The 25,044-nt window shown below is 36.0% G+C and overlaps 1 protein-coding gene across 13 annotated transcripts in view; it reads left to right on the plus strand.

The window, feature by feature from the left end:
- The window catches only part of HNRNPC (heterogeneous nuclear ribonucleoprotein C), a 56,726-nt gene that overhangs the window by 24,225 nt on the left and 7,457 nt on the right, over nt 1–25,044 (plus strand). For 10 of the 13 annotated variants that reach the window (XM_079128711.1, XM_079128710.1, XM_079128705.1 and 7 more), the window contains 3 exons: nt 7,639–7,914; nt 11,405–11,519; nt 12,072–12,119. In XM_079128711.1, coding sequence (XP_078984837.1) covers nt 7,674–7,914; nt 11,405–11,519; nt 12,072–12,119 — 404 coding nt within the window. In that variant the 5' untranslated portion in view covers nt 7,639–7,673. The remainder of the gene's footprint in view (nt 1–7,638; nt 7,915–11,404; nt 11,520–12,071; nt 12,120–25,044) is intronic. The other 3 variants (XM_079128707.1, XM_079128708.1, XM_079128709.1) reach the window with 1 other exon arrangement.

Consider the following 25,044-nt stretch of genomic DNA (forward strand, 5'->3'; position numbering starts at 1 on the left):
GGAAGTTTGAGGACAGCCTCAGTAACTTAGACACCGTATCAGAATAAAACAATTATGGGCTGGGGTTGTAGTTCAGTGGTAGAGCGCATGCGAGGCACTGGGTTCAATCTTAGCATCACATAAAAATGTGTCCTTTTACAACTAAAAACATTTGAAAAAAAAAATTAGACTGGTCTTGAGTATATGGTAAAGTAAGCACAGTACCATTTATTATTTCCTATATTCTTGATAGTTGCCATTCTGAATGGAATGAGATAAAATCTTGAGTTGTTTTGATTTGCATTTCTCTAATCACTTAGAGTTGATAAAATAATTTTTCATATGTTGGTCAGTTGTATTTCTTTGGTGAAGTGTTTGCTCAGTTCCCGAGTTCGTTTGTTGGTTGGGTTATTTGATTTTTGGTGTTGAGTTTTTTGAGTTCTTTATATATCCTGGAGATTAATGCTCTGTCTGAGGTGCTTGTGGTAAAGACTTTTCTCCCATTCTGTAGACTCTCTCTTTACGTTATTGATTGCTTCATTTGCTGAGAAGAAACTTTTTAATTGGAATCTATTCCATTCTTAATTTTACTGTTTGTGCTTCAGGCATCTTGTTAAGGAAGTCAGGTCCTGAGCTGACATGATGAAAATTTGGGCCTACGTTTTCTTCTATTAGGCCCAGGGTCTCTGGTCTAGTGCCTAAGTCTTTGATCCACTTTGAATTGATTTTTGTGCAGGGTGAGAGAGAGGGTAATTTCATTTTCTACATATGGATTTCCAGTTTTCCCAGTGCCATTTGTTGAATAGGCTATCTTTTCTCTCCAACGTATGTTTTTGGTGCCTTTGTATAGTATGTGATAACTGTTTTACAGTACCATTTAAATAGGGAAAGGAAAAAAAATACAAATAGTCAACTTTGGGGTGGGGATATAGCTCAGTTGGTAGCGTGCTTGCCTCGTAAGCATGAGGCCCTGGGTTCAATCCCTAGCACCGCAAAAAAAAAAAAAAAGAAAGAAAGAAAAGTCAACTTTGTTTTTTCATGGCCTGAAAATGTACTGCTTTTCTATGCTAGAATTCCATTTTTTACTGTTAATTCGTATCTGTTTTTGATAAATGAGCCCTGGGAATAGAACAAATTAAAACTTTTTTTTTTTCCTGGAAGGTTATGGGTCATAAATTGGCTCTGAAGAGACCAGAAGGGAGATTTGTTGATAAATGATCCATTGGAGGCCCAGTATAAAGAACATGTCCAGAGAGGGAAGGAGTCCCAAAAGGAACAAGGGCATAATAGGAGCTCTGAAGTATGTAAGATAACTTTACCAAGATGATAATGCTGTGTAAGTGGGCAGAGAAATTTGTTAATAGTATTATTAGTGAAAGACCAAAAAACTGAAAAACTATATTAAAGTTACCCTTTAGTATCCTTTTAAAAAATTGCTGACTCATTGCTGCCCTCTAGTGCTATTATTTTAAAAATTGTCCAAGGAAAAAAGGGAAATAGTTTATATATAGCATACTGGGTGTGTGAAATTACAGCATTTAAGTTGCAGGTTATCAGAGGTAGGAATATATGATTCTACAGGAATGTTATGAATTTCTTAGTCTGAAGTAAGTTGCTTCCTTAGATTTTAAATTTGGTTTAACATTGGAAAAGGCCTGGTGATTCCATCTTTAGTCTCCACCCCCATAGACAAGTATATGTGATTGGCTTTGTGATAGGTGATTGTGAGTAAGAGAGGAATCAAGTTTGGTTCAAACAAGTGGATTTTATTCATGCAGTGCACACTAAACATTCCTGACAATGGCAAGTCACAAATACATTGTCACTCCCTTGTTCACCTAGAGTCCAATCCCCGTAGACTTATTTAGTGCAACTTCTCTTAGCCAAGAAGTCAGTCAGCAAGACCCAGGGGATTCTTCTTCCTCTCTCAGCTCCTGGGATGCCTTTGGATGTCTTCGGGTGTCCAGTAAGCTGGAGGCTGGGTGGCAGTTGTCACCATGGGAGAGGTGGTCAGTAGTCTTTGACCTTGGTGACAATGGTCGATCAGCAATCAGTGATATGGAGTCCTCTGGTCATGCTGCTGCTGACATTTTGCTCCAAAAGTCCAAGGGTTTAAGTAGTGATTTTCAGCCCAGTCATGCTCCAGTCATGCTCTGGTCTTCGTTAATAAAGACCAGAACACGACTATACTTGGAGCCACCACTCAAATCATGAAGGTTCATATTGGCATTGTTGAGGAGTGTCATCCTGCCACACACCAAGTTTGTCATCAGGTGCCTTTATTTTACTTCTGCAAATCCAGGCAAATTCCAAATACAGCTCAATATTACTACATAACACACAACTATATTATTTCCTTGTCTCATTACAGTGACTGAAATACCAAGTAGAAAACTAACTTGTTTGGGTTATTTTCTGACTCTTTGCAGTATATATATACTTACAGTGAAACCATCCTGTGGTGTGATAACCTGTTAAGTATCTAATTTATCCTTCCAGCTCTTTTGCATTAAAGGTCTAATTCTATTGCCCTCAAAAGGGAAAGGGGTTGAAGACTTGTCCAATTTTATATTGATTTTTTTTGCCCAGAGTTTTGCAAATGTAGGACTTTATGAAAAAAAAAATTTTTTTTTAGTTGTAGATGGACAGCATGCCTTCATTTTATTTACTTTTTTATATGTACATTTTTTAAGGTGATTTGACACAGCATCTTTATTTCATTTGTTTATTTTATGTAGTGCTGAGGATCGAACACAGTGCCGCACACATGCTAGACAAATGCTCTGCCACTGAGTTACAGCCTCAGCCCCAAAATATAGGCCTTTAAGAACATTTGTTTCTGGTCCAGTTGAACCTTTTTTCATAATCCTAGTATTGCAAACTGCTATAACTTTTCCCTGCAGAATTTACTTAAGATTTAGTGTGAACTTTAGAGAAGTACATTTGTTAGGAACATTGGTAAAAAAGTTTTTAGGTGGCAGTCCGAGATGGATTTGCCTCTTACAGAGAGGCATGATGGCAACTGTAAATATTACAATGAGTGTTTGGGAACATATTAATAGGTTTGCTTGCTTTTCATCCATGTGTGGAATGGGGGGTGTTTAGATTTGGACTGAGAAGTTAAGGTGAATGAGAGAAAAGAATCTATTTCTTGAGCAGTGTTCTTCACACGGTCAGTGTACTATATTGTTGCTTTTACTTCCTCAGTATAAAAATATTATTAAGCAGACAAACCTCAGAGAGATACAAATTTTTGGTGCAAAAGGCAGTATTGATTTTTTGTTTTCTTCTTTTACTTGTAGTACCTGGGATAGAATCCAGGGTTGTGTTATCCCTAAGCTGTATATTGCTTTGAGTTTTTTTAATTCTGTGAATTTTTTAGTATGTAGATCTTATATTGTACAGTATTGATTTCAAACAGGAATGATGTAAGGAGTACTGAAGGATTCCTTGAACTGAACTTTTAATAAAACCCAAAGCAGGATGGGGTCGTGCACACCTGTTAACCCAGCACATTGGGAATCTGAGGCAGGATGATCAAAAGTTGGAGACCAGCCTCAGCAAGGTCGAAAACAACGTAGTGAGGCTGTCTTAAAAAATGAAAAAAGATTAGGGATGTGAAACAGTGGTTAAGTGCTCCTGTGTTTAATTCCTGGGGGAAATACAGCAAAATACATTGTTTGGGAATTAGGGAAAATTTAATACGATTGTGTTTTTTTTGTTTGTTGGTTTGATTGTATTTTATTTAGAGGTAGGTTCTCACTGAGTGCTTAGGGCCTCGCTGAAAGCTGAGACTGGCCTCCTGTCTCAGCCTCTCGGAACTTCTGTGATTACAGGCTTCGTCACCATGACCTACATGTTTGTGATTTTCAAAAAAGTGGATTAAACCAGAGCGTATAAACTATCAGCCATAAACTATAGAACATAAACTGGACATTATTCTCCATCACGATCTAGGAAAAAAGAGATTCACATTCCTCTATTTTTGTCGGGCAGGGCAGGGGTACCAGGGTTTGAACTCAGGGACACTTGACCACTGACCCTCATCTGTAGCTCTATTTTATATTTTATTTAGAAAAAGGGTCTCACTGAACTGCTTAATGCCTCACTTTTGCTGAGGCTGGCTTTGAACTCTGGATCCTCTTGCCTCAGCCTCCCAAGGTGCTGAGATTACAGGTATGCGCCACCCCACCTGGCTCACATCACTTTTTGGAAAAAAAAAAAAATTTTTTTTTTGCTTTTTCTGGGGAGGGGCGGGGAGTTTTTTTGCTCATAGGTTTAGAGGTCTTAATCCATAGATGGCCAACTTGATTGCTGTGTTCTCAAGATAATGGCAGAAGGATGTGACAGGAAGCAGAAAGATACTTTATTAGAGAAATTAGTTTTAGTAAATGGTCAAAAAGATGGTTTAATTTGATTCATGGGGGAAAAGGATGTCTCAAACTAGAGGAAAATGTTGATCTAGAGATACAGACATTGTCAAAACATTTATGTGGTTTTACAAAATAAATTGACCTGAGTTGTTATAAGACTTTTAAAATTTTAACTAAATTAATATTGTAATTAAGGAGTGGTTTTTATTTTTGTGTATTTTGTACCAGGACTTGAATCCAAGGGCACTTAACCACTGAACCACATTCCCAGCCCCTTCTTGTATTTTATTAGAAATAGATTCTCGCTGAGTTACTTACAGCCTCACTAAGTTGCTGACGCTGGTTTCCTCCTGAACTTCTGGGATTATTGGCACGTGCCACCACACTCGGAAAATGTTCTTAAGTGATCCCCCCACCCCCAAATTCAAACTTTTATTCATTTATTGGAAATAGAAAAATTTTTAAAGAAAACACGTTTTTGTTTTTCCTAGTGCTGGACATAAATCCTGGGTCTTGTGTATCATAGGGAAGCATTCTACTACTGAACTGTACCCTACAGGTGAAGGAAAGGTTAATTACAAGTAAGATTATTTAAAAGACAATGGCATTTCTCTTTCTTAAGCACACAGTTCTTAGGTAGTTTATGAAAAATTTGTCCTGTCATATAACAAATTATTTTTTAATGTGCTACTTTTTGATTTGGACATTGGATTATAATTCCTTTATCATTTAAAATTACTCGTAAATTGTTTTAAAAATAGCAGTTCCTGGAAATACTGGTTATTAAAAATCAGGAAAAATGTTTCGGGAAATATAACCAATTACCACAGATGTTTATATGCAGAAAGTAAAAGTTGGCCCATTCTTTCTGCAGTTGAGGTTTGCACTTGAGGTCTGTTGTATTTTTTTGATGCTATACTACTGGGACTTGATTTTTAAAGTGATTCTTGTTTGCTCTTAGAAAACTACTGATGAAATTATCTAGGTTTTTGAACAGATTAATTTTAAGGCAGCAGATGGAAGGGGAACATCTCTAAAAAGAGTCTTAAAGGGCACATTAAATTTGTTTTATTGGAAAAAATGATTTTGTCTACAAAAAAAAGTTTAGATGACAATGGTTTTAAAGGAAGCAGTTACTGTCAGAGTCAGAATAGTGGTTAGGTTTTTTGTTTTTGTTGTTGGTATGTACTGGGGATTCATTCAGTCCAGGGAAGCTTTATAACTGAGTTACATTCCCAGCCATTTTTTAACTTTTTATTTTGAAATAGTCTCCTTAAGTTGCTGAGGCTGACCCCAAACTTCCATTCTTCCCTCCTCAGCCTCCATAGCTGTTGTGGTTTTAGTTGTGCGCTATTCTTAAGTGGTTGTGGGTACTTTCGTTGAGGGGTGGATTGAAAGTGGGTATGGGCACATTGGATGTGTGGTTAATTTTGAGATTTTTTTAATAGAGACTTTAAGATCAAGGACCTTCACAATTTTCATCGAAGTGCCTAGTGCATACCCATTATTCGCATAGGAAAAACTTTTAGTTGTTGATGGATCCTTTTTTTTAATTTACTTACATGGGGTGCGGAGAATTGAACCCAGTGCCTCACACATGCTAGTAAAGCGCTCTACCGCTGAGCCACAACTCCAGCCCATCTCTTGACAGTTTTAACTGCTTTAAAAAAAATGGTTTTCTTACTTTCTAGTAAATATTAGCTAATTATATGAGGATTCTTTTATTTCAATGTCTTGTAGCCTCCAAATTGTTACTTTTTGCTTCTCTGACATAGTGGTACTCCTGAGTTTGAGCATTAACTTGATCTTTCTTGCTTGCATTTTGGAGATTGGTGTGTGTGTAAATGCTGTCCAGGGACTTCTGGTTTTGCCACCTTAATTGCATTTTTGTGGAGATTACAATATATTAGTCTATGCTATGCTATGCTATTGGTGCTTTCTTGAAGGAATAGCAGTTTCTTCCAATAGTTTTCTGTGTATCTAGGGTGTTGAAATCTTTGACCTTTGAGACTTCAATAGTAATGTATCCGAAGTAGAACATTTAACCTGAGATGATACACTTATTTGAAAACATCTAGTTAATCACTCTTCAGTAAAATATTAAATTATACCACTAGATTCTAAGCTCTTGGGACTATATCTGATACTATTTTGCTTTGAAATGGTCTTGGTTCCATGGTACATCACCCATAAGAACTAGTTTCTCAAGTTTCACTCGAGGATTGGATGGGTATCAAATAGAAGACACTACTGCCTTTTATGATTTGAGATTCTTCAGTATGTTTCAAGGGGATGAAAGTGCAATAAATGAATCCTTTGTTATTCTTTAAACCTGTTCAAGGTTGAAGCTTATTAGAGGAGGGGCAGGAGACTTAAGCTAAAAGACTGCTGTAAGATAAGTTTGTTCTTTTATTAAAAAAGGTAACTGACATATATACCTTTCAGTGTAATTATAGTAGGACTAAGCCTCTATAGCATGTTATTTAGAAAAGTTTTAAATTTGAGATCAGTTGTATTCTTTATCTTAGTTCACCTGGTTCTCTCTTACTTATGACATCTTCCCCTGACCAGCTTTATCATCATCACCATCAAGTTTAATTATTAAATGCTCTACCCAGTTGGAGGTTATCATAGAAGTTAGGTTTAGGGACATTGAGCCTAAAAAGACACAATACTGATAGTTCTGTATCATAGCATATGATAAATCAATAGATATTTCTAGAGGGAATAAATTGTTTATTGCCATTTTATAAGAAGGCTAATTTTTACCTAAGTTACCCCATTGCTGTAGTTCCAGAATGGTTTGTGGTAGAATTTGAAATTTTGTCTATTGGTTGTAATGAATGAGACTTAGTAAAAGCAGTATGTAAGAAGTTGAAAGTATGTTGATGGCTAAGACTTCTTATAACTGAGAAGATGAAAAATTCAGAAATTCATAGTAAAGAACTTAGGAATTCTAATTTGTTTAAGGACTTTTTAAATTACAAAAGGGTTCAATTGAATTCCAAGAGGATTATGTTGTTGGGAGGAGGATTTTTTTCCTCCTGAGAAATGATAATGTAGAGCTCTTGTAATAAAATGGAGCAGAAGTTGTTGAATTTCTTTAAGGATAACTTGAAGGGGCACTAGTCTATGAATCCTAATATACTTCATGCTGTCAGAATCCTTTAAGTTCACCAATAACTCTAGGGATTCATGGTGGTTAAAATAATAGTAGAGAACATTTTTTTCAAGGAATATTGTATGAAGCCATCTGTTCACCTGATTTTTTTTTTTCCCCCAACAGTTCTTGCACCTTTGTGAAAAACCTTATCAATCACGATGGCTAGCAACGTTACCAACAAGACTGATCCACGCTCCATGAATTCCCGTGTATTCATTGGGAATCTCAACACTCTGGTGGTCAAGAAGTCTGATGTGGAGGCAATCTTCTCGAAGTATGGCAAAATTGTGGGTTGCTCTGTCCATAAGGGCTTTGCCTTCGTCCAGTATGTTAATGAGAGAAATGCCCGGGCTGCTGTAGCCGGAGAGGATGGAAGAATGATTGCTGGCCAGGTTTTAGGTAAGGTCTGGATTGAGTGAATTTTTTTGCATGGATATGATATAGGCCAGAATTTTTCTATTTTTGTTTGTTGTTCTCTACCTCTCTGCAAAGCTGAGTCTGATACACTTGTGGATATTATTTTGTGAGGCAGAATAACTAGTTAATTAGACTGCCATAGCTTTGGAGTTTGACTTGGGTTGGGCAAACTACATACTGTGGTTGAGTCTTAAATTTTTTTATCTGCTTAAATGGAGATAATTGTACCTTATATTACTTATTGTCGATTCTTTTTTTCTGTTGGTTTGTTTTTTTGCGGTACTGGGGATTGAACTCAGGGCCTTGTGCTTGCAAGGCAAGCACTCTACCAGCTGAGATATCTCCCCAGCCCTGTTGTTGATTCTTAAGTGAGGTGAGAGTATTGAGTTACACTCAATAAACAACATACATTGTAAATGTGGGAAAAGCAAAAAAAAGACTGTCATCATTTTTCCTATACTCATAGGAAAACCCAAAATGTATACAACTTTGTTACCTGTAAAATGGCTTATTATAAAAATGAACAGGTATGAGTTTTGTAAAAAGTCATAAAAATGAGCTCAGTGTACTGGCACATACTTCTTGTCCCCAAGACCTGTCAGTGATTTATGTTGAAATTTGTTTGTTCGTTTTCAGTGTTTTAAAAATTTCAGTAAATGCATAGAAGATAGAAAATTTTAACCAAATACAAACCAAACTGATATCATAGGTTACAATTCATAAAAGTTTCATCCACATTGATTTTTTTTTTTTTTCTTGTTGCAGACTTATTTTTTTGTGGTACTTGTAATTAAACCTGTGGTCAGTTTACCATTGAACTACATGCCTACTCCTTGTACTTCTCCTTGAACTTTAAATCCCCCCTACCTCAACCTCACAAGTAACTGGGATTACAGATGTGTGCCACCGTGCCGTCAAACAATATTTTTATAACTTGGTTTATTCATGGCTGAATCCTTTTTTTTTTTGTCCTGGGGATTGAACCCAGGGCTTTGTGCTTGCAAGACAAGCACTCTACCAACTGAGCTATATCCCCAAGCCCTATATATTTTTAGATCTATTTCATGACATTTAATTTTTTGGAGAATTAGACTTTTTCCCTTGTGAACTGTGTTCATAATTGCCTTGTTATATCATTCTACTCATCCATTTATTTAGTCCATTACATTGAAAGTAGTCATTATAATATGTATAGTCATAAGGTATGATAGAAAATTTTCCTTTTCTTCCTGTAAATATAAAGGCTTAAATTCAGTGTTAATATTATAATCAGTAGCACATCTGAATTTAGTCTTGGCTGTACATTTCAGATATTCAGTAGTCTGATACAGGTAGTAGTAGCTTTAGTGTAGTAGGCCTTGTAAAGGTCAATTTGATTGAATTTAGATTGATTAATTTGGTGACTATTTCATGAATAGTATTGTGATTATGTACATCTTGTTGTATCAGGTAGATTAGCATGGTTGTCCCATTTTTATTAATGTGAAGACTCTTATGGATTTAGACTCTACAGGTTCATCCATTATATAGCTTCCCAACAATTATTTTATCTTATGGTGATGGTGCATTGATGGTCATTGATTGGGTATTTCAATAGGGATACAAAACGTGGGTTTTTTATTTCTGCATTTTGTGGTAATTTTTTCTAATATAAATTTCTTCCTGAAATACTGTATACGTTGCAAAGACCACCTAAATCTTGCTTTTAATTCCTGGTCTTTTTCAAATTTTGATACATATAACTAATCCTCTTACAGAGTATAATTTATCACTGTGAATCCATATTTTTTTAATTGATGGTTTACCTCATTGCAAAGTTTTTAGATCCCATGAAGTTTGTTTCTGTATTAAAAACCTTATAATGTTGCATAGCTTTCTTGCTTCTGTCCACATAAGAAACATGTTTTATGTTTTCTGGCTTTGACTTGAAATTTGCTACATTTCCCTAAAGAACCCTGACTCCTTTTCATGGAGGTGACTTAGAACTACAACCTGTACACTGGGCATGTGTATTGTGTTAGTGTTTCATTGCTGCAAGCCATTTTAGTCAGGCAGTCTTTATTTATTTATTTTTTCAGTTGTTGAAGTATGGCACTTTATTTTATTTTATTCATTTATTTTATTCATTTATTTATATGTGGGGGTGAGAATACAACCCAGGTGCCTCAGTCATGTGAGGCAGGCACTTTACCGCTATGCCACAATCTCAGCCCAGCATTTTCTTGAAAAGGAAATATATGATGAATTCATACTGAACAACTCAAGTAACTTCCTTATAATTGGTTTTGTATTTTATTTCTCATGGATGTTTTGTCCCACAATTTCACATTAAGCAAACCTCTGTTTTGCCATAATAAAGATAGTAAACTCATTTTCCTGTTTTTGAGTTTTTAAAATGTGAATCTGTTTTTGTTTTGGTTTTACATCTTAAGGATTGCTTTTTTAGTAATTTAACTCTTTAGTGTTTTCACATTCAAAAAATGATGAAAGCAAGATTTTTTGGTGAACCAAGAAGTTGCCAAAAGTACATTTATTCATCTAGTGGTATTCAGCAAATAGCCAATGAATTGAAAATCTGTTTTTTTAGTTGTCATTTAATGATCTGAATTTTAGAAAGCTGGCTTTTGGTTAATTGGTTTTTCTGTTAGAATAAGGGAGAGAAGCGATCTCTCTGTTGGACAATGGGTGACAAAGTAGCTGGGTCGTCAGGTATATCTTTTAAAAATTGTATTTAGGGGAATGCGGTTGTGACTCAGTGGTACATCACTCACCTAGCATGTGTGAGGCACTGGTTTGATTCTCAGCACCGCATATAAATAAATAAAAATAAAGATCCATCAACAAAGAAAAAATGTTTAAAACTATTTTTGTTATTTTTACTTTCGTCATTGGGGTAAAGGTTGTTTACTGAAGCAGTCAATTGTGAATACCATCTACTAATGAGAACATTTTATAGAAGTGTTCAGCTGATCTCATTTGTAAGGGATATAAAAATTTAACTTTGGATGATTTGAAAGTGCCATACTTCAACTATATTATTTTGTGCCCTGATATTTTATCTCTTGTAATTCACCCATTCCTTATTAGAGGAGTTGAGTTTTAAAGTTGGAGCTGAAGGTAGAGATTGCTAAAGGTATACTTAATGTAATGTCTGAATAATATAAGACATTACATGTTTGGTATACAACAGAGCATAAAGTACGAAAGTCTGAATCACAGCCTTTTATGTACCTTTTTTATATGGGAAGGCAAGATTGAGACAATGTTAGATCTTTATTGATTGATAAGGTTGTATTTCCAAAAACTTCAGTTTGAGGGGCTGGGTAGATAGCTCAGTTGGTAGAGTCAAGGCACTGGGTTGGATCCCTAGCACCACCCAAAACAAACAAACAAACAAACAAACTTCAGTTTGTGAATTCTTTAACAACCAGAGTTGTCATTGAGTTTTTTCTTTTTGTTTTGTGTTTTTCAGATATTAATCTGGCTGCAGAGCCAAAAGTGAACAGAGGAAAAGCAGGTGTGAAACGATCTGCAGCGGAGATGTACGGGTCAGTACCAGAACACCCTTCTCCGTCCCCTCTACTCAGGTCCGGAACTTTATTATTTATAACTGCATTGTGTCCATCAATGGGCATCTTCTCTATCTGTTTTCTGGATGTGGGGAGGGTTTATTGTAATGTTTTTATTAGTAGAAATGTAATTCTTTATTTATGTTAATATACCTTCCTTTTGCCCGTTTCCTAGAGAATTTATTAGAAATCCTGATGTTTTTGCAATTAAAGAGTACTTTTGTATTTATAGCATGATTTAAAACCTTTCAGTAATTACTCAAGTTCAAAGAAACTGGGAAATATTAAAGGGAAGGATAGTGTTATAAGTTTTACTTACTATTGTACTGTTCAGTGTTCTTGTTTTAGCTAATAATGTTATATGTTGGCATTACTGATTTGACCTCTGTTTATGCAGTGGTCTGAAATGTTTGCAATTTAGTGATTCATTGTTTGGATTATTTGGGATAATTTTATGCTAATTTAAAAAGTCTATTTGTTATGTTTTATTTGGCATGTTTTTCCCCCATCTGCTGTAATAAATTAACTTCAATAGCTCCAAATTAATCTCCTTTGGTATTTATTTTTCAGCTCCTCTTTTGACTTGGACTATGATTTTCAACGTGATTATTATGACAGGTATGTTGAAGGTTCTTTTGTTTTCTTAATTACTGTAAAAACCATTTTGTTTTTATTTTGTAGTAATGAATAGCGGTTTTGAACAAATGCTCCTTTTCCATCAATATAAAATGAAACAACTTCACCTCAATTGCCAAGTATACTTGGTAGAGAAACATATTATTGATTTTAAAGGATCAGTCATTTTGTTAGGAGATCAAAGCAAAATTATTAGGTGTTTTCAAAAAGTTTTTTAAAAATCGTAAAGTGTACTTTTAACAAATGAACTAATAAAAAATATAATATAAGCATCATAACAAGAATGAACAGTTTAAACTGTTATAGGAGTTAAAGTTTTTTTTTGTTGTTGATATATGATACAGTTCTAAAAGGCAAGACTGTTGGAATAATTAAGATTTCTTTTGGTACTTTCAGAACAGCATTAATCTTTGTGGGAGTCAGTGAATAACAATGAAAATGAAGGATAGAACCAGTTTATGTATGGCTTTCAATGATGAATTTTTTTGTCTTGCTCAGTAACCTTTTATAAAAAGAAGTGTAAGATTTAAAATTAGTGTAGGACTTTCCTGTCAGGGAATGGAAGGATATACTTAAAATGTATTCACATTGACATGCTGATTTTAGCTTTCATACTAAAAGTATCATCTGTAGAAGTTTTCTATAGATCAAACTTCTGTAGTATATGCAAAGAAATGATGTATACTATGATACATATACAGATGTCCTTTAAATTATACAGTGTGGAGCATACTACTTTTTGCATTTGAAAATGCCAGTGTTCTGATTATTAAGCTGGCATGGTAGTGCACACCTGTAATACCAGCTACTTGGTAGACTGAGGTAGGAGACTTGGGAGTTCATTCAACTGTGGCGGCTTAGTGAAACCATGTCTCAAAATAAAAAATATAAAAGACTGGAGTGGAACCCCCCAAGGGCTCAATCCCCAGAACAACAAAAAACCAAAATCAAACAAACTAGAGCATTTCTAAACACTGATAATTGATCTAAATATATGTAACAGTTTTGATAGATTTGTCTCTCCTTTTATGGAGCATTTAAGTAATTCCTATATTAGGGAAGAGAAATACTTATTTGATCTGAGTTCATACAAGGTATAGGAGTCAACAGCACACCCAAAACTGTAATCACTGGTTAAGTGATTTGAAGACATTAAAACCTGATGAATTGTTTTTAAATAGCCCCTCTTAATGCACACGCTAATTACTTGCACTAATTAATTACAATTACTCTGCTGACTGAGCTATCTCCCCAGCCCCTAATTACTTGCATTCTAAATGCTCACACCAGGAATTTTATTTTATTTTATTTTACTTTTTTATTTTATTTTTTGGCTGTGCTGGGGATCGAACCCAGGACCTTGTGCACGCGAGGCAGGCACTCTACCAACTGAGCCATACCCCCAGCCCCTGCTATTTTTTTTTTTTTTTTTTTAAAGCTTCCAAACATGTTGTTCAGTCATTACTGGCAGTAATAAAAGAATGAAGAAATGGCTTTATTTCTGTAATTATTACAGTGTGTCTATGTCATGATTGTTTTTAAGAAAATCCTAGAATATTTTGATAGGATTTCAGAGATGTTTTGGACTCAGTCTTGTCATTCAGAAAATTTTAGCAGTGGTACAGTTTATACCTTCATAATGATGATTGATTGTCCTTGTGGAGGAGGGGGTAATGGAGATTTAACCACTAGGTGCTTAGCCACTGAGCCACATCTCTAAGCCCTTATTTTTTATTTTAATAAAGTCTGGCCTGGAATTTAGTAATCCTCCTGCGGGAAGTATAGTCGCATGCCATTGTACCCATTACTTATCACTTTTCTTCATGAGGTGGATAAACTTCAAATTATCCCACTATAAATAACTTAAGTCTGAAAACCATTGCTCTATGTGAGGTATTTGGAAAAATTATTTAAGAGTAGAGGTAGGCTGCAGGGAGTGGTATAGAAATCATATGTATGCAGAAATATTTTTAGGTTTCTTATATTTGCTACTTAATCATAATGATTGATGGTCCTACTCTTCAGTTTTTTAAATAAGCTTTTAGATAATCTCTCCTTCATACTTTTAATATTCTTCCATTCAGCCAATAGGAAAAGGTTTCTGATGACTGATGTAGCCACTAGGTAATACTTGATGAACTGATTTCACTAGAGTGCTTAGGTTTTTGATAGGGAAATGAACATGTTCATTCAAGACTTTGCAATGACAGCCATGTGTTGGTGACTTATATTGGGGAATTCAACCTCTGTTTTATAAAGTAGATGTGTAAAAAATGGTGAAGAGTGTACCCTTAGTGTGGAATGTGGCGTATTTTATAGGTGAATGGTTATCTGGGAAATAATAGGTTAAATAGAATCTCAGAAATATTTGGTTGTATAGGAATTGATGGGGAATCTCTTTGGAGAAATGTAAACCATTCTGAAGATACTTTTATTTTTTAATTGGGGATTGAACTCCTGTTTTTATTTTATTTAGTATTTTTATTTTATTTTTTTGTGGTACTGGGGATTGAACTCAGGGCCTTGTGCTGCCAAGGCAAGCACTCTACCAGCTGAGCTATCTCCCCAGCCCTAGTATTTTTATATAAGCTCTTGCAGGGTTGCTTAGGGAGGACTCATGACATCTTTGTACTTTCCTACCTCCACCTCTCAAGTAGCTGGGAAATTAGGTGTATAGATTCAGGTCTTTGATATATGTTAGCGATTGAGCATAAGAACCCTGGGTTCTATCAAAAAATAGTTTTGTAAATGGCAAATTCATTTTTTCTCTTTATAACTGTGGAACAGTTCACTTTGCAAAATATATATCAAATATGTGTAAATGAGAATAGAATAATGAGTTGCCACATAATGTCATCCAGTACCCTGATCAGTTTTCTACAGATCAAACTTCATACACTTTATTTTGTATTCTTTTGCCTTGTGGATTTCCTGAGAATTAGTAGATCAGTCTAAAGGATTTATTAGATTTAGGTTTTTATTTTCCCTCTTCATTGGTGTAGATGGGAGAGGAGGCATAATATTTTGTCCTTTAATTATGAATGGCCTACCGTTTTGATAGGAACTATGAGAGTGTAAGGATTTTGCATGGAGATACTTCTAGTTTATCAATTAGAAAGTAGGTAGTTTAACATTGCATTTTGTTTAGGTCAGTTAACAATTTGTGATGTGGTTGTTTTCATGATTGAGTGGTCAAGTATTCCAAACACTAAATTTTTATTTTTCAAATTAGTTGTAGATGGAAAGAATACCTTTATTTATTTTTATGGGGTGCTGATGATCGATCCTAGTGCCTCACACATGCTAGGCAGTGCTTTGCCACTGAGCTACAACTTCAGCCCAAAACTTTAAACTGGAGAGTAATCAAAAGTTCAAAACATAAATGAGTCCTAATATATAATACTGGGGATGAAGTTTACTAAGAATGCTTGTCTGGCATGTCCTAGACCCTGAATTCAATCCTCAGTATTTCAAAAAAATGTTAATCACTTAATATTATGCTGTTTTCTGAGAGTACCTGGGATGCATTGTACACTTAATGTTACAGTGCAGTATGGTTATTGATTTTGGTATTACCTGTTCTATACTTTATCTTAACACTTTAGTGATCATATACCTAAGTGATTTTTATTAGGAAGTTTCATTTTCCACTAAAAATATAGATTAGAACTGTCACCATATTGATTAAGTTACTTCAGTAACTTACTTAGCTTGCAGCTCTGTAAGTTCTTCGATGCATAGATTTCCAGTATATGGCAAATTTCTATGTCACAGTGTCTCCTGATATAGACTCCTTGCTGCTAGCTGTCATACCAGTTCATTATTCTTTTTGCGTTAGTTACAAGAGCCTAAAGTACCTTTTAACATTGAAATAAATATTGATGTCATTTCTAAGATTTACATATAGATATCTTTGTGCATATACATATGGGTATTTCTATCTAAAGATGAGCTGAACTCCTGTAATCCCAACAACTCAGGAAGGTGAAGCATGAGGATCAAAAGTTCTAGACCAGCTCAGCAGCTCAGAACGCACTATAAACAATTTAGCAAGACCCTGTCTCAAAAAATAAAAGGGTGGGAACGTGGCCCAGAGGTAATGCACCCCTGGGTAATTCCAAGTACCAGTATCTTTGGCAGTAAGGATTACAGAATAGACTGTGCAATTTGAAAATTGTTGTGACAACACTTAGTGCAGAAAAAGTTTTCTTAATAAGACCAGTTTCATTAAAGTGCTTTTTAGTCATTTCAGGCAATTCACTTTAAATTTTTTTTTTCCTCAATGCATATTAAATGTCATTCCAATAGTGTTTGCAATAAAAATATGATGCTTAAGAAATAAAAGTTTTTAAATGTTCAGAGTCCAACACAGGACTTTACACATGCTAGGAGAGCAATCTACCAATTTTTTTTTTCCTCCATGTATTGGGACTTGTCTTGACCTGTTTCTTTTCTTACAAGACCATGTACATTTTTGTAAAAAAATCAGACATGTCGTGTCCCCAACTTTTCATTTAGAAGCTGAATACCCATACTAGTTCTTAAATTAGTGGTGATACTGCAGAACTTTTTTAGATACCACTGAGTTAAAAGATTCCAAATGATGAAAGGATCCTGAATTGAAAAAAAAAATTAATTCAGTTATGTGCAGAGTAATTCTGATTCTTTTTTTCTTGGAGAACTTGGTGGAACCAGGAAGTATGATAGAGTAGTATATTAGGTTTGAAGGAGAGGATTTCTAGTATGATATCTGAGAACAGGATAAACAAACGTGGTCAGCAAAAGACCCTGGTTCCAGATGATTTTGGTTTCAGTTCTTTTGAGTACTCTCTAAATAACAGCAATTATTATTTATGGCATATAATAATAATGTATAAGTGCCTGGAATGTTAAGTTATTACATTATGCCAGCACATCAGTAATAGACCAACTACACTAAGAATTCGCAGGTTTTCCCAGGTGTGGTGGCCCACCTCAGACCTATAGTCCAGTGTCTGGAGGCAAAGATAGGAGGATTATAATTTGAGGCTGTCCTGAGCTACTTAGAGAGAACCTGGCTCAAATTTAAAAAGTGAATATGATTTGTGGTTCAGTGGCCTTTGGTTCAATCATTAGAACCAAATGAAAAAACATGGTAGGGGGTGGAATTCAGAGGTTGGGTGCAACTCTGTGGTAAAGTGCTTGTGTTCCAGTGTGCTGTAGGCCCTGGGTTTATCCTCCAGCAGCACACATAGCAAACAGTTTATTAAACTTTGAAGAAAAAACTGAAATGAATACAGGCCATCTATCTATCTCTGTTAAAGTTATGGAGCTTGCCTAGAATACTTTCACATATGACTACATTTGAAGTTGGCCTTTGAGATTAAGTTTTTAGGAGGAGAAGGTGAGGGAATACCTCTAAGAATTGAGGGTTCATGTTGTGTTAGGGAGCAGTCAAGCTATCTTTTGAAAGAAATGTTGACATGTCAAGATGTTGCAGGAATTGACATCTTAGAAATAATTGCATGGCTAGAAAAATGAAACTTGGAGAAAATGGTTGTCTAAACGTAGGAATGGACAAAAGACCGAAGATAATCTGAATCAATCTTGATGTGATTGATCAGGTTAAAGATAGCAGGTGCTTATAGGGAAAGTAATGAAAAGCTAAGATTTTTATTTTATGATTAGGTGGCAAGTTATGAGGTTAATGGATACAGGAAGAGAGGTTGTCTTTGAAGAGTTGTCCAACTATTGGGGAAAAACTGATAGATTTTGCTCTAGTGTATTGGTTGCCAGCAAAGAAAACTAGTTGTGATGAAAGTTGAAAATGCAAGATACACAAAAGAGGGAAAATGTCACCCTCCACACACTCCCATTCTGGGAATTGACCACAGGGCTGTTTTATAACTGAAGTAAATCCTTAGCGCTTTTTAAAGTTTTAAAAATTTTAGGAAGGGCCTTCTAAATTGGCCTATGCTGTCCTCAAAATTGTGATCCAGTCTGTAGTTGTAGCTCAGTGGTAGAGCCCTTGCCTAGCACATATAAGGCACTCGGTCTGATCCTTGGCACCACCTAAAAATAAATAAAACAAAGGTATTGTGTTAATCTACAACTAAGAAAAATTAAAAAAGAAAAAGTGATCGTGATCCTCAGCCTCCTGAGTAGCTGGAATTGGGATTGCAGTCATGCACCACCATGCACGATCTGTGTGTGTGTGTGTGTGTGTGTGTGTGTGTCTTTCTGTCTCTCTGTCTCTCTCTCTTTGGGAGACCAGGTCTCATTAAGTTGCTGAGACTGGTTTTGTTCCTTCTGTCAGCCTTTCTTGTCTCTGGGATTACAGCGGTGAATCACAGCATCTGGCTATATGCCTGGCATAGAGTAATATTTGAATTGCTAGTTTGTTCTAGACAGACAAAAGTTAAAAAGTCAAAACAGAATATGGGTGGAAGAACCACCTTTATTCTGATAATCTTGTGCAGTGCTGGACTTGAGTGATGGTTTTTATATCTGTGAAGAGCACTGAGATACATAATTTGAAATTTTGGGAAATTGGGACAACTTTGTAATGTCATGCATTAGAGAACTTTAGGGTTTTTAAATAGATGGAGAAGAGAGTTTGGGGAATATTTGTAATTACTCAGTACTACTGTTGGTTGCCTGCTTCTTTTTCATTTATTTTTTATTATGTATTTTTTGGTACAGAGGATTGAACCCAGGGATGCTCTACCACTGAGCTATAATCCTCCTGCCTCAGTTTTCCAAGTCACTGGGATTACAGGCTCCATGCCACCATTTCTGGCTTGGTTCATTGTGTAATGTGAACCCGAATAGAATTTTAGATGATGACGTAGATTAGTATAGATACATTAAATGTATACCTGTTTTTAATGGACTTTGAGTTTTGATAGTAATGTTCGTTCTTTCACTTAGCATTCTTTTTTTAGGCTAGTTTCATTTTTTTATATGTATTTTTTTCAGTTGTTGCTGGGACCTTTATTTACTTACTTATTTATATGCAGTGCTGAGAATCAAACCCAGTGCCTCAGTATGCTAGGCAAGTACTCTGCCACTGAAACAACCCCAGCCTCTAGTTTCCTTTTTATATTTTGTGCTACGCTCCTTTTCATTATATGGGATATAATTCTTTGAAGGACAAACTTTTGAGTCTGAATGAGAAAATACTGTGACTCTGAGTTATTCTACTTACTTACTTATCTAATTCCAGGGCAGTCCTCATCCAGGTAGTCTTTGACAACTTCTTTGGTATTAATTTTTTTTCGTATTGGTGATTAGACCCAGGAAGGCTTAATCACTTGGCCACATCCCCAGCCCTTTTTGTTTTTATATTGAGACAGCTTCTCCCTAAGTTGCTCAGTCTGGCTTCAAAATTGTATTCCTGTTTCCTCAGGCTCTCATAAGTTGCTGGGAGTACTGTATCTGACTGGTGCTACTCCCCCCACCCTCTTAAGTTAGCTTTTTTGAGATATTAGGAAACATACCACACACCTTTAAATTAAACTATATATGGTTTGTTTAATATATACATTTCTGCAAATATGACCATGGCCTAATTTTAGACCATTTTGTTATCCCCAGTAAATCTGTGCTTATTAGTCAATTTTTTTCCCTCCCTACTCTTAGGCCTAAAGAAACCAATAATCCATAGACATGCCTATTTTGGACCTTGATGTACAAAGGATAATGTATGTCTTTTCTCGTAAACTTCTGTTTTTCACTCCTTGAATAAAACATTTTGGTGTTTACCCATGTTGAATCTTGCATGGGTACATTCCATTCCTTTTATTTATTTATTTTTATGCCTTTATTTATTATGCAGTGCTGAGTATCAAACCCAGTGCCTCACGTAAGGCAAGTGCTTTCCCACTGAGCAGCAACCCCAGCCTTCCATTGCTTTTATTTATTACTGAATTCCATTGTATGAATAATACCATTTTGTTTATCCATTTATCAGTTATTAAGCATTGGGGTTGTTTCCTCAGTTGTGAACCAGTTGCTTGAGATTATAGGCACCATGTGGTTTCATTGTGATTTTGATTTGACATTTCTCAACTAAAGATATTGAGTCTTATTTTATGTCCGTACACCAGTTTATCTCTTTACAAATGTATTCAGATCCTTTCCCCACTCCTCTTCTTGTGGGGTGCTGAAGATTGAACCTAGGGGCCTTGTGTTTGACAGGCAAGCACTGTATGAACTGAGTTATATCCCCAACCCCTCCTTTCTTTGTCTTTTTGGTACTGGAAATTGAACCCAGGAGCCCTGTAACCCCGAACTACATTGCCAGCCATTTGTATTTTTAAGAAAGGGCCTCTTCATCTTACTGAGGCTGTCTTTTTACTTCTAGTCTTCTTGCCTCTGCTTTGTGAAACACAGACAAATACAAATTGTTTATCTTCTGGATAGAAGTATCTGGATAGAATATTTCGTAATGGCTTTTTTGGGGGGGGGGGCGGTGATGGGGATTGAACCCAGGGCCTTGTGCTTACAAGGCAAGCACTGTACTGACTGAGCTATCTCCCCAGCCTCCATAATGGCATTTTTTTTTTTAAAGCTTTTATTTTTCTTTCCAACTTATTTCGCCGTCCTGCTTTGTGATGAGGAGAGGCGTTGTATAACTATCCATTTGTATTGAGAACACTTAATAGAATTCATAAGAATTTTGATTTTGTTACAGAGAATAAATTATAAACACAGCTAGCTTTTGAGATGATTGGACATAAACTAGAGCAGTGCTATCCATTATATCTTTCTATGAAAACATAAATAGTCTGTATATTGTGCATGTCTAGAGTACTTATACTTACAGGATTCAGAGTTGAGAAGTTGTCACTTAAAAGTGATAAACTAAAGCCTGGATTTTGAGTAGGAAATTTAAAAATCTAGGCTGCAGTTTTATTTTTTGTTTTGTGGTGGGGATCTAATCAGGGCCTTGTTGCATGCTAGGGAAGCTCTCTACTACCATTTTGCTACACTCCCTATCTCTAGCTTTCAGTTGTAAATCAAAGCTTATAAGGAATATTGAAAGTATTAAGGAAACCATTGTTACTTGCAAAGAAATGAGAAGTAGATAGTACCTGTTTGATAGGTACGGTGATATGTGTTTATAAGCTGAAGAAATGAATCAAAGAAGTGAATCCACAAAATAGAATATACTTGTTCAATTAACATGATTTTTTCTTTTCTAGGAGCTTTTGTTATTACCTTACAGTGATAAGTGTGCTATTAATGTTTGGAATTAGCAGTGTTCATTAAGGAGGGTAGAATTACGGAGTACAAAAGCACCCATGTAGAAGTTTGCATTTTTGGTTTCCTTACAGCGAGAGAACATGTTTCAGCTGCCCTCAGTCACTTATATCATAGGCACAAGATTTTAATAAATGACTTTAAAGGGATTCTGGTTTTTTAGTATATTTACATAGTCAGTTTTTGTCTGATCCCCTCCCCCAGGGGAAAGTCCCTCCCAGTAGTCTTCATCAAGTTAGAAAATAAGAATGCCAGCCCTGCTGACATTCCAGCTATGTAGTGTTCAGTTTATTATGTGTTGTTCATTGCAGTTTGTGCTAAATTTTTCCTAAAAGACTGTTTAGAAAAGTCACTTATTTTACTCAACAAATATTTTTATGGTTCTAAAAGAATACAGAAGTTAAGTCGTAGAGAGCACATTAACACATGGTATGTCCTTAGCTTTTTATTCCCAATGAGGCTGGAAAACATGGAAAAGTTTCGAGTAGAACAATAGAAGAGTCTTCAAAATATTTTTACAAGTCAGACACAATGGCGCACACTTGTAATCCCAGTGACTTGGGGGTGGCTGAGACGGGAGAATATCAGGTTCAAAGCCAGCCTCAGCAACTTAAGGAGGCTTAAGCAACTCAGTAAGACCCTGTCAAAAAAAAAAAATTATATATATATATAATATATATATAATATTATATATATAATATATATATTATAATATATTATATATATATTACATATATATATTATATATATTATATATATAATTTTTTTTTTTTAAAGGGGTGGGTGTTGTTGCTCAGTTGTTAGTGGCTCTTTGGGTTCAGTCCCCAGTACTGATGAACCTGGTGGCTCACACCTTTAATCCCAGCAACTTAGGAGGCTGAATCAGAAGGATCACGAGTTGAAAGCCAGCTTCAACAATGGTGAGGGGCTAAGCATCTCAGTGAGACCCTGTCTCTAAATAAAATCCAAAATAGGCCTGGAGATGTAGCTCAGTGTGGAGTGCCCCTGAGTTCAATCCTCATTTGAAAAAAAAAAATCAAAAAACTAACCACCACAGTACCAACACACACACATACATATTTTTTAAAAGATCACTCTTATTATAGGTAATAAGTGGCTAATAGAATTAATCTAGGCAAGAGGGCTTTTTGGGTGGGACGCAAGTCGTGGTAACAGGAATGGAGAAAAGTAGTTGGATATTGAAGATAGCACTGACATTTGTTTATTCATCTTGAAACCTGAGAATTCAGAAGTAGGATGAAGGTTGACTGTCAAAGATCATGTGGAAATGTAAATTTTAACTTACTTTTTAGACATCCTTTTGTAGATTTGTTTAGTAGACAGTTTTTAAAATCAGGTTCAGGGGGTGATCTGTTTATAGCTTTGTTAATAAACCATGGCATTGGATGAGTAAGAGACAGCAGTACAGGGTGTCACTAAGTGTTTAGTACCTCACTTTTGCTGAGTCTGGCTTTGAACTTTGAATTCTTCTGCCCCAGCCTCCAGAACTTCTGGGTTTACAGGTGCACCACTGCACCCTGCAGCAGTACTACTGTTAATGATAGGGAAAATGAGAATGAATGTGCTAAGTTGATTTTAGAATGCTGAAAAGAGGCTAGGTGCAGTGGCCCACACCTTTAATCCCAGTGACTCAAGAAACTCCAGGAGGAGGATCATTAGTTTGAGAACAGTATCACCAATTTGAGGTACTAAGCAACTTAATGAGACACTTCTCATATTAAAAAAGGCTGGGATGTAGCACCTCTGGGTTCAATCCCTAATACCAAAAGAAGGAAAAAAGGATGAGGGGATTAACAAAATAAGCAGGAAACATTGTGGAAAGTTTGTGAAAATATGTTCAAAGGGTAGAGGGGTGAAGTGTGTCAGACATTCTGTTTATAGTTCAGTAATATGCTTCAGTGGTAGTAGAAGAAATTAAGATTTGAATTACAAATGGGGAGGCATAAATTGGAGACAAGATATAAATACACACACCAGGGAATCCAAAGGTGCTTTACCACTGAACTACTTCCCTAGCCCTTTTTACTTTTATTTTGCATTAGGACCTTGCTATGTTGCAGAGGCTCACTTTGAACATGTGATTATCTTGCCTCAGCCTGGGGAACAACTGGAATCACAGGCTTGTGCCATGGCACCAGGCCTATAATTTTGAAATAAAACTTGGTTCATAGAATTCATAATCATATAAGCATCAATATAATCGAGATAGAAATCATTCTAAATCTCCCTCAAACATTGTGTAATTAGGGCCCCTTGTAGTCACCCTCTCATCCACACTCACAAACAGATGTTTTTGTCGACAAATCCTCATAAGGAATTTAATCTTTAAATTAAAACGTATTCTGCTGGTTTGGTTTTATTAAATAACAATGTTTGAAAGAATGGGGTGTATATATATCTTATTTAGAGACCAGGTCTACCTAAGCTGCTTAGGGTCTTGCTGAATTGCTGAGGCTGGCTTCACTGTTGTCTTGATTGTACCTCCCAAGCTGCTGGGATTATAGGTGTGTACCATCATGCCAAATGATGTGGTGTATAAACTTCATAAATATTTTACAGTTTTCACTTTTTATAAAATAAAAATTGTCCCAGGCCTCATGGCAAATGCCTGCAATACCCATCAGCTATGGACACAGAGGCAGGAAGATCATAGTTCAAGGTCAGTCTAGGTACTTTGGTGACACCCATCAAAATGACTGGGAATGCCACTCAATTTGTAAGTCTCTGTAAATAAAAAGAACAAAAGTACAATGGAACCATGCTGACAGTTTGAAATACATAATTTTGCAAAAGGGTCCTTAGTCACAAATGGAAGTTTAATGTTAGGACTTTTTGTGGGACAGGGACTGGGAATTGAACCCAGGGTTCCTCAACCACTAAGCCTAGTCTCCAGCCCAACCCTTTTTTAATTTTCTTAGGGTCTTGCTAAGTTGCTCAGCCTGGCTTTGAATCTGTGACTGTCTGGCGTTAGCCTCCTGAGTGGTTGGTACAGAGGTGTCTTCACTGCACCCTGCAGAAGAGTGGTTTTAGAACATTGTGAGAAACCACTGTGGTTACTTACTACTGGGAAATGCTGTCACCATAGAAGTAAACCTTTATGAAAACAAAGCCATGGTGCTTGTGTCTTCCTTTCTTTTGCAGAGGGGCAGCAGTACCGGAGGTCGATACCCAGGGCACTAGACTGAGCCACATCCTCAGCCCTACTTTTTGTATTTTATTTAGAGATGGGGTCTCACTCGGTAGCTTAGCACCTCACTGTTGCTGAGGCTGGCTTTCAATCCTCCTGCCTCATCCTCCTAAACCACTGGGAGTATGAGGGGGCCAGAGTGCCAGACAGTGGGATTTCCTTTCTTACCACTGTCTTGTTTGACGAACTAGCTAGGACTCCATAGAAACCTGCGTGATAGTCCAGTGCTTTTGGCTTAGAAAGTTTTCAAGGGAATTTTTAATCATTTAGATTTTTGTTTACACACCTTCCCAAGAATCCAAATCACTGTTTTCTTGCCTCAGGTGGTTATTTGCAACATCTAGAATACATATGCATGTGTTTTGATTCCTTTTCTTTGTAGTAGGAAGATAGCATGTTGTATTCCCCTTCTAGATCTTTGAGTAGTTTTTAACACCTACAGGGGAGTGATTATTC

Source organism: Sciurus vulgaris (genome assembly GCF_902686455.1).
Source record: "Sciurus vulgaris genome assembly, chromosome: 2".
NCBI lineage: Eukaryota > Metazoa > Chordata > Mammalia > Rodentia > Sciuridae > Sciurus > Sciurus vulgaris.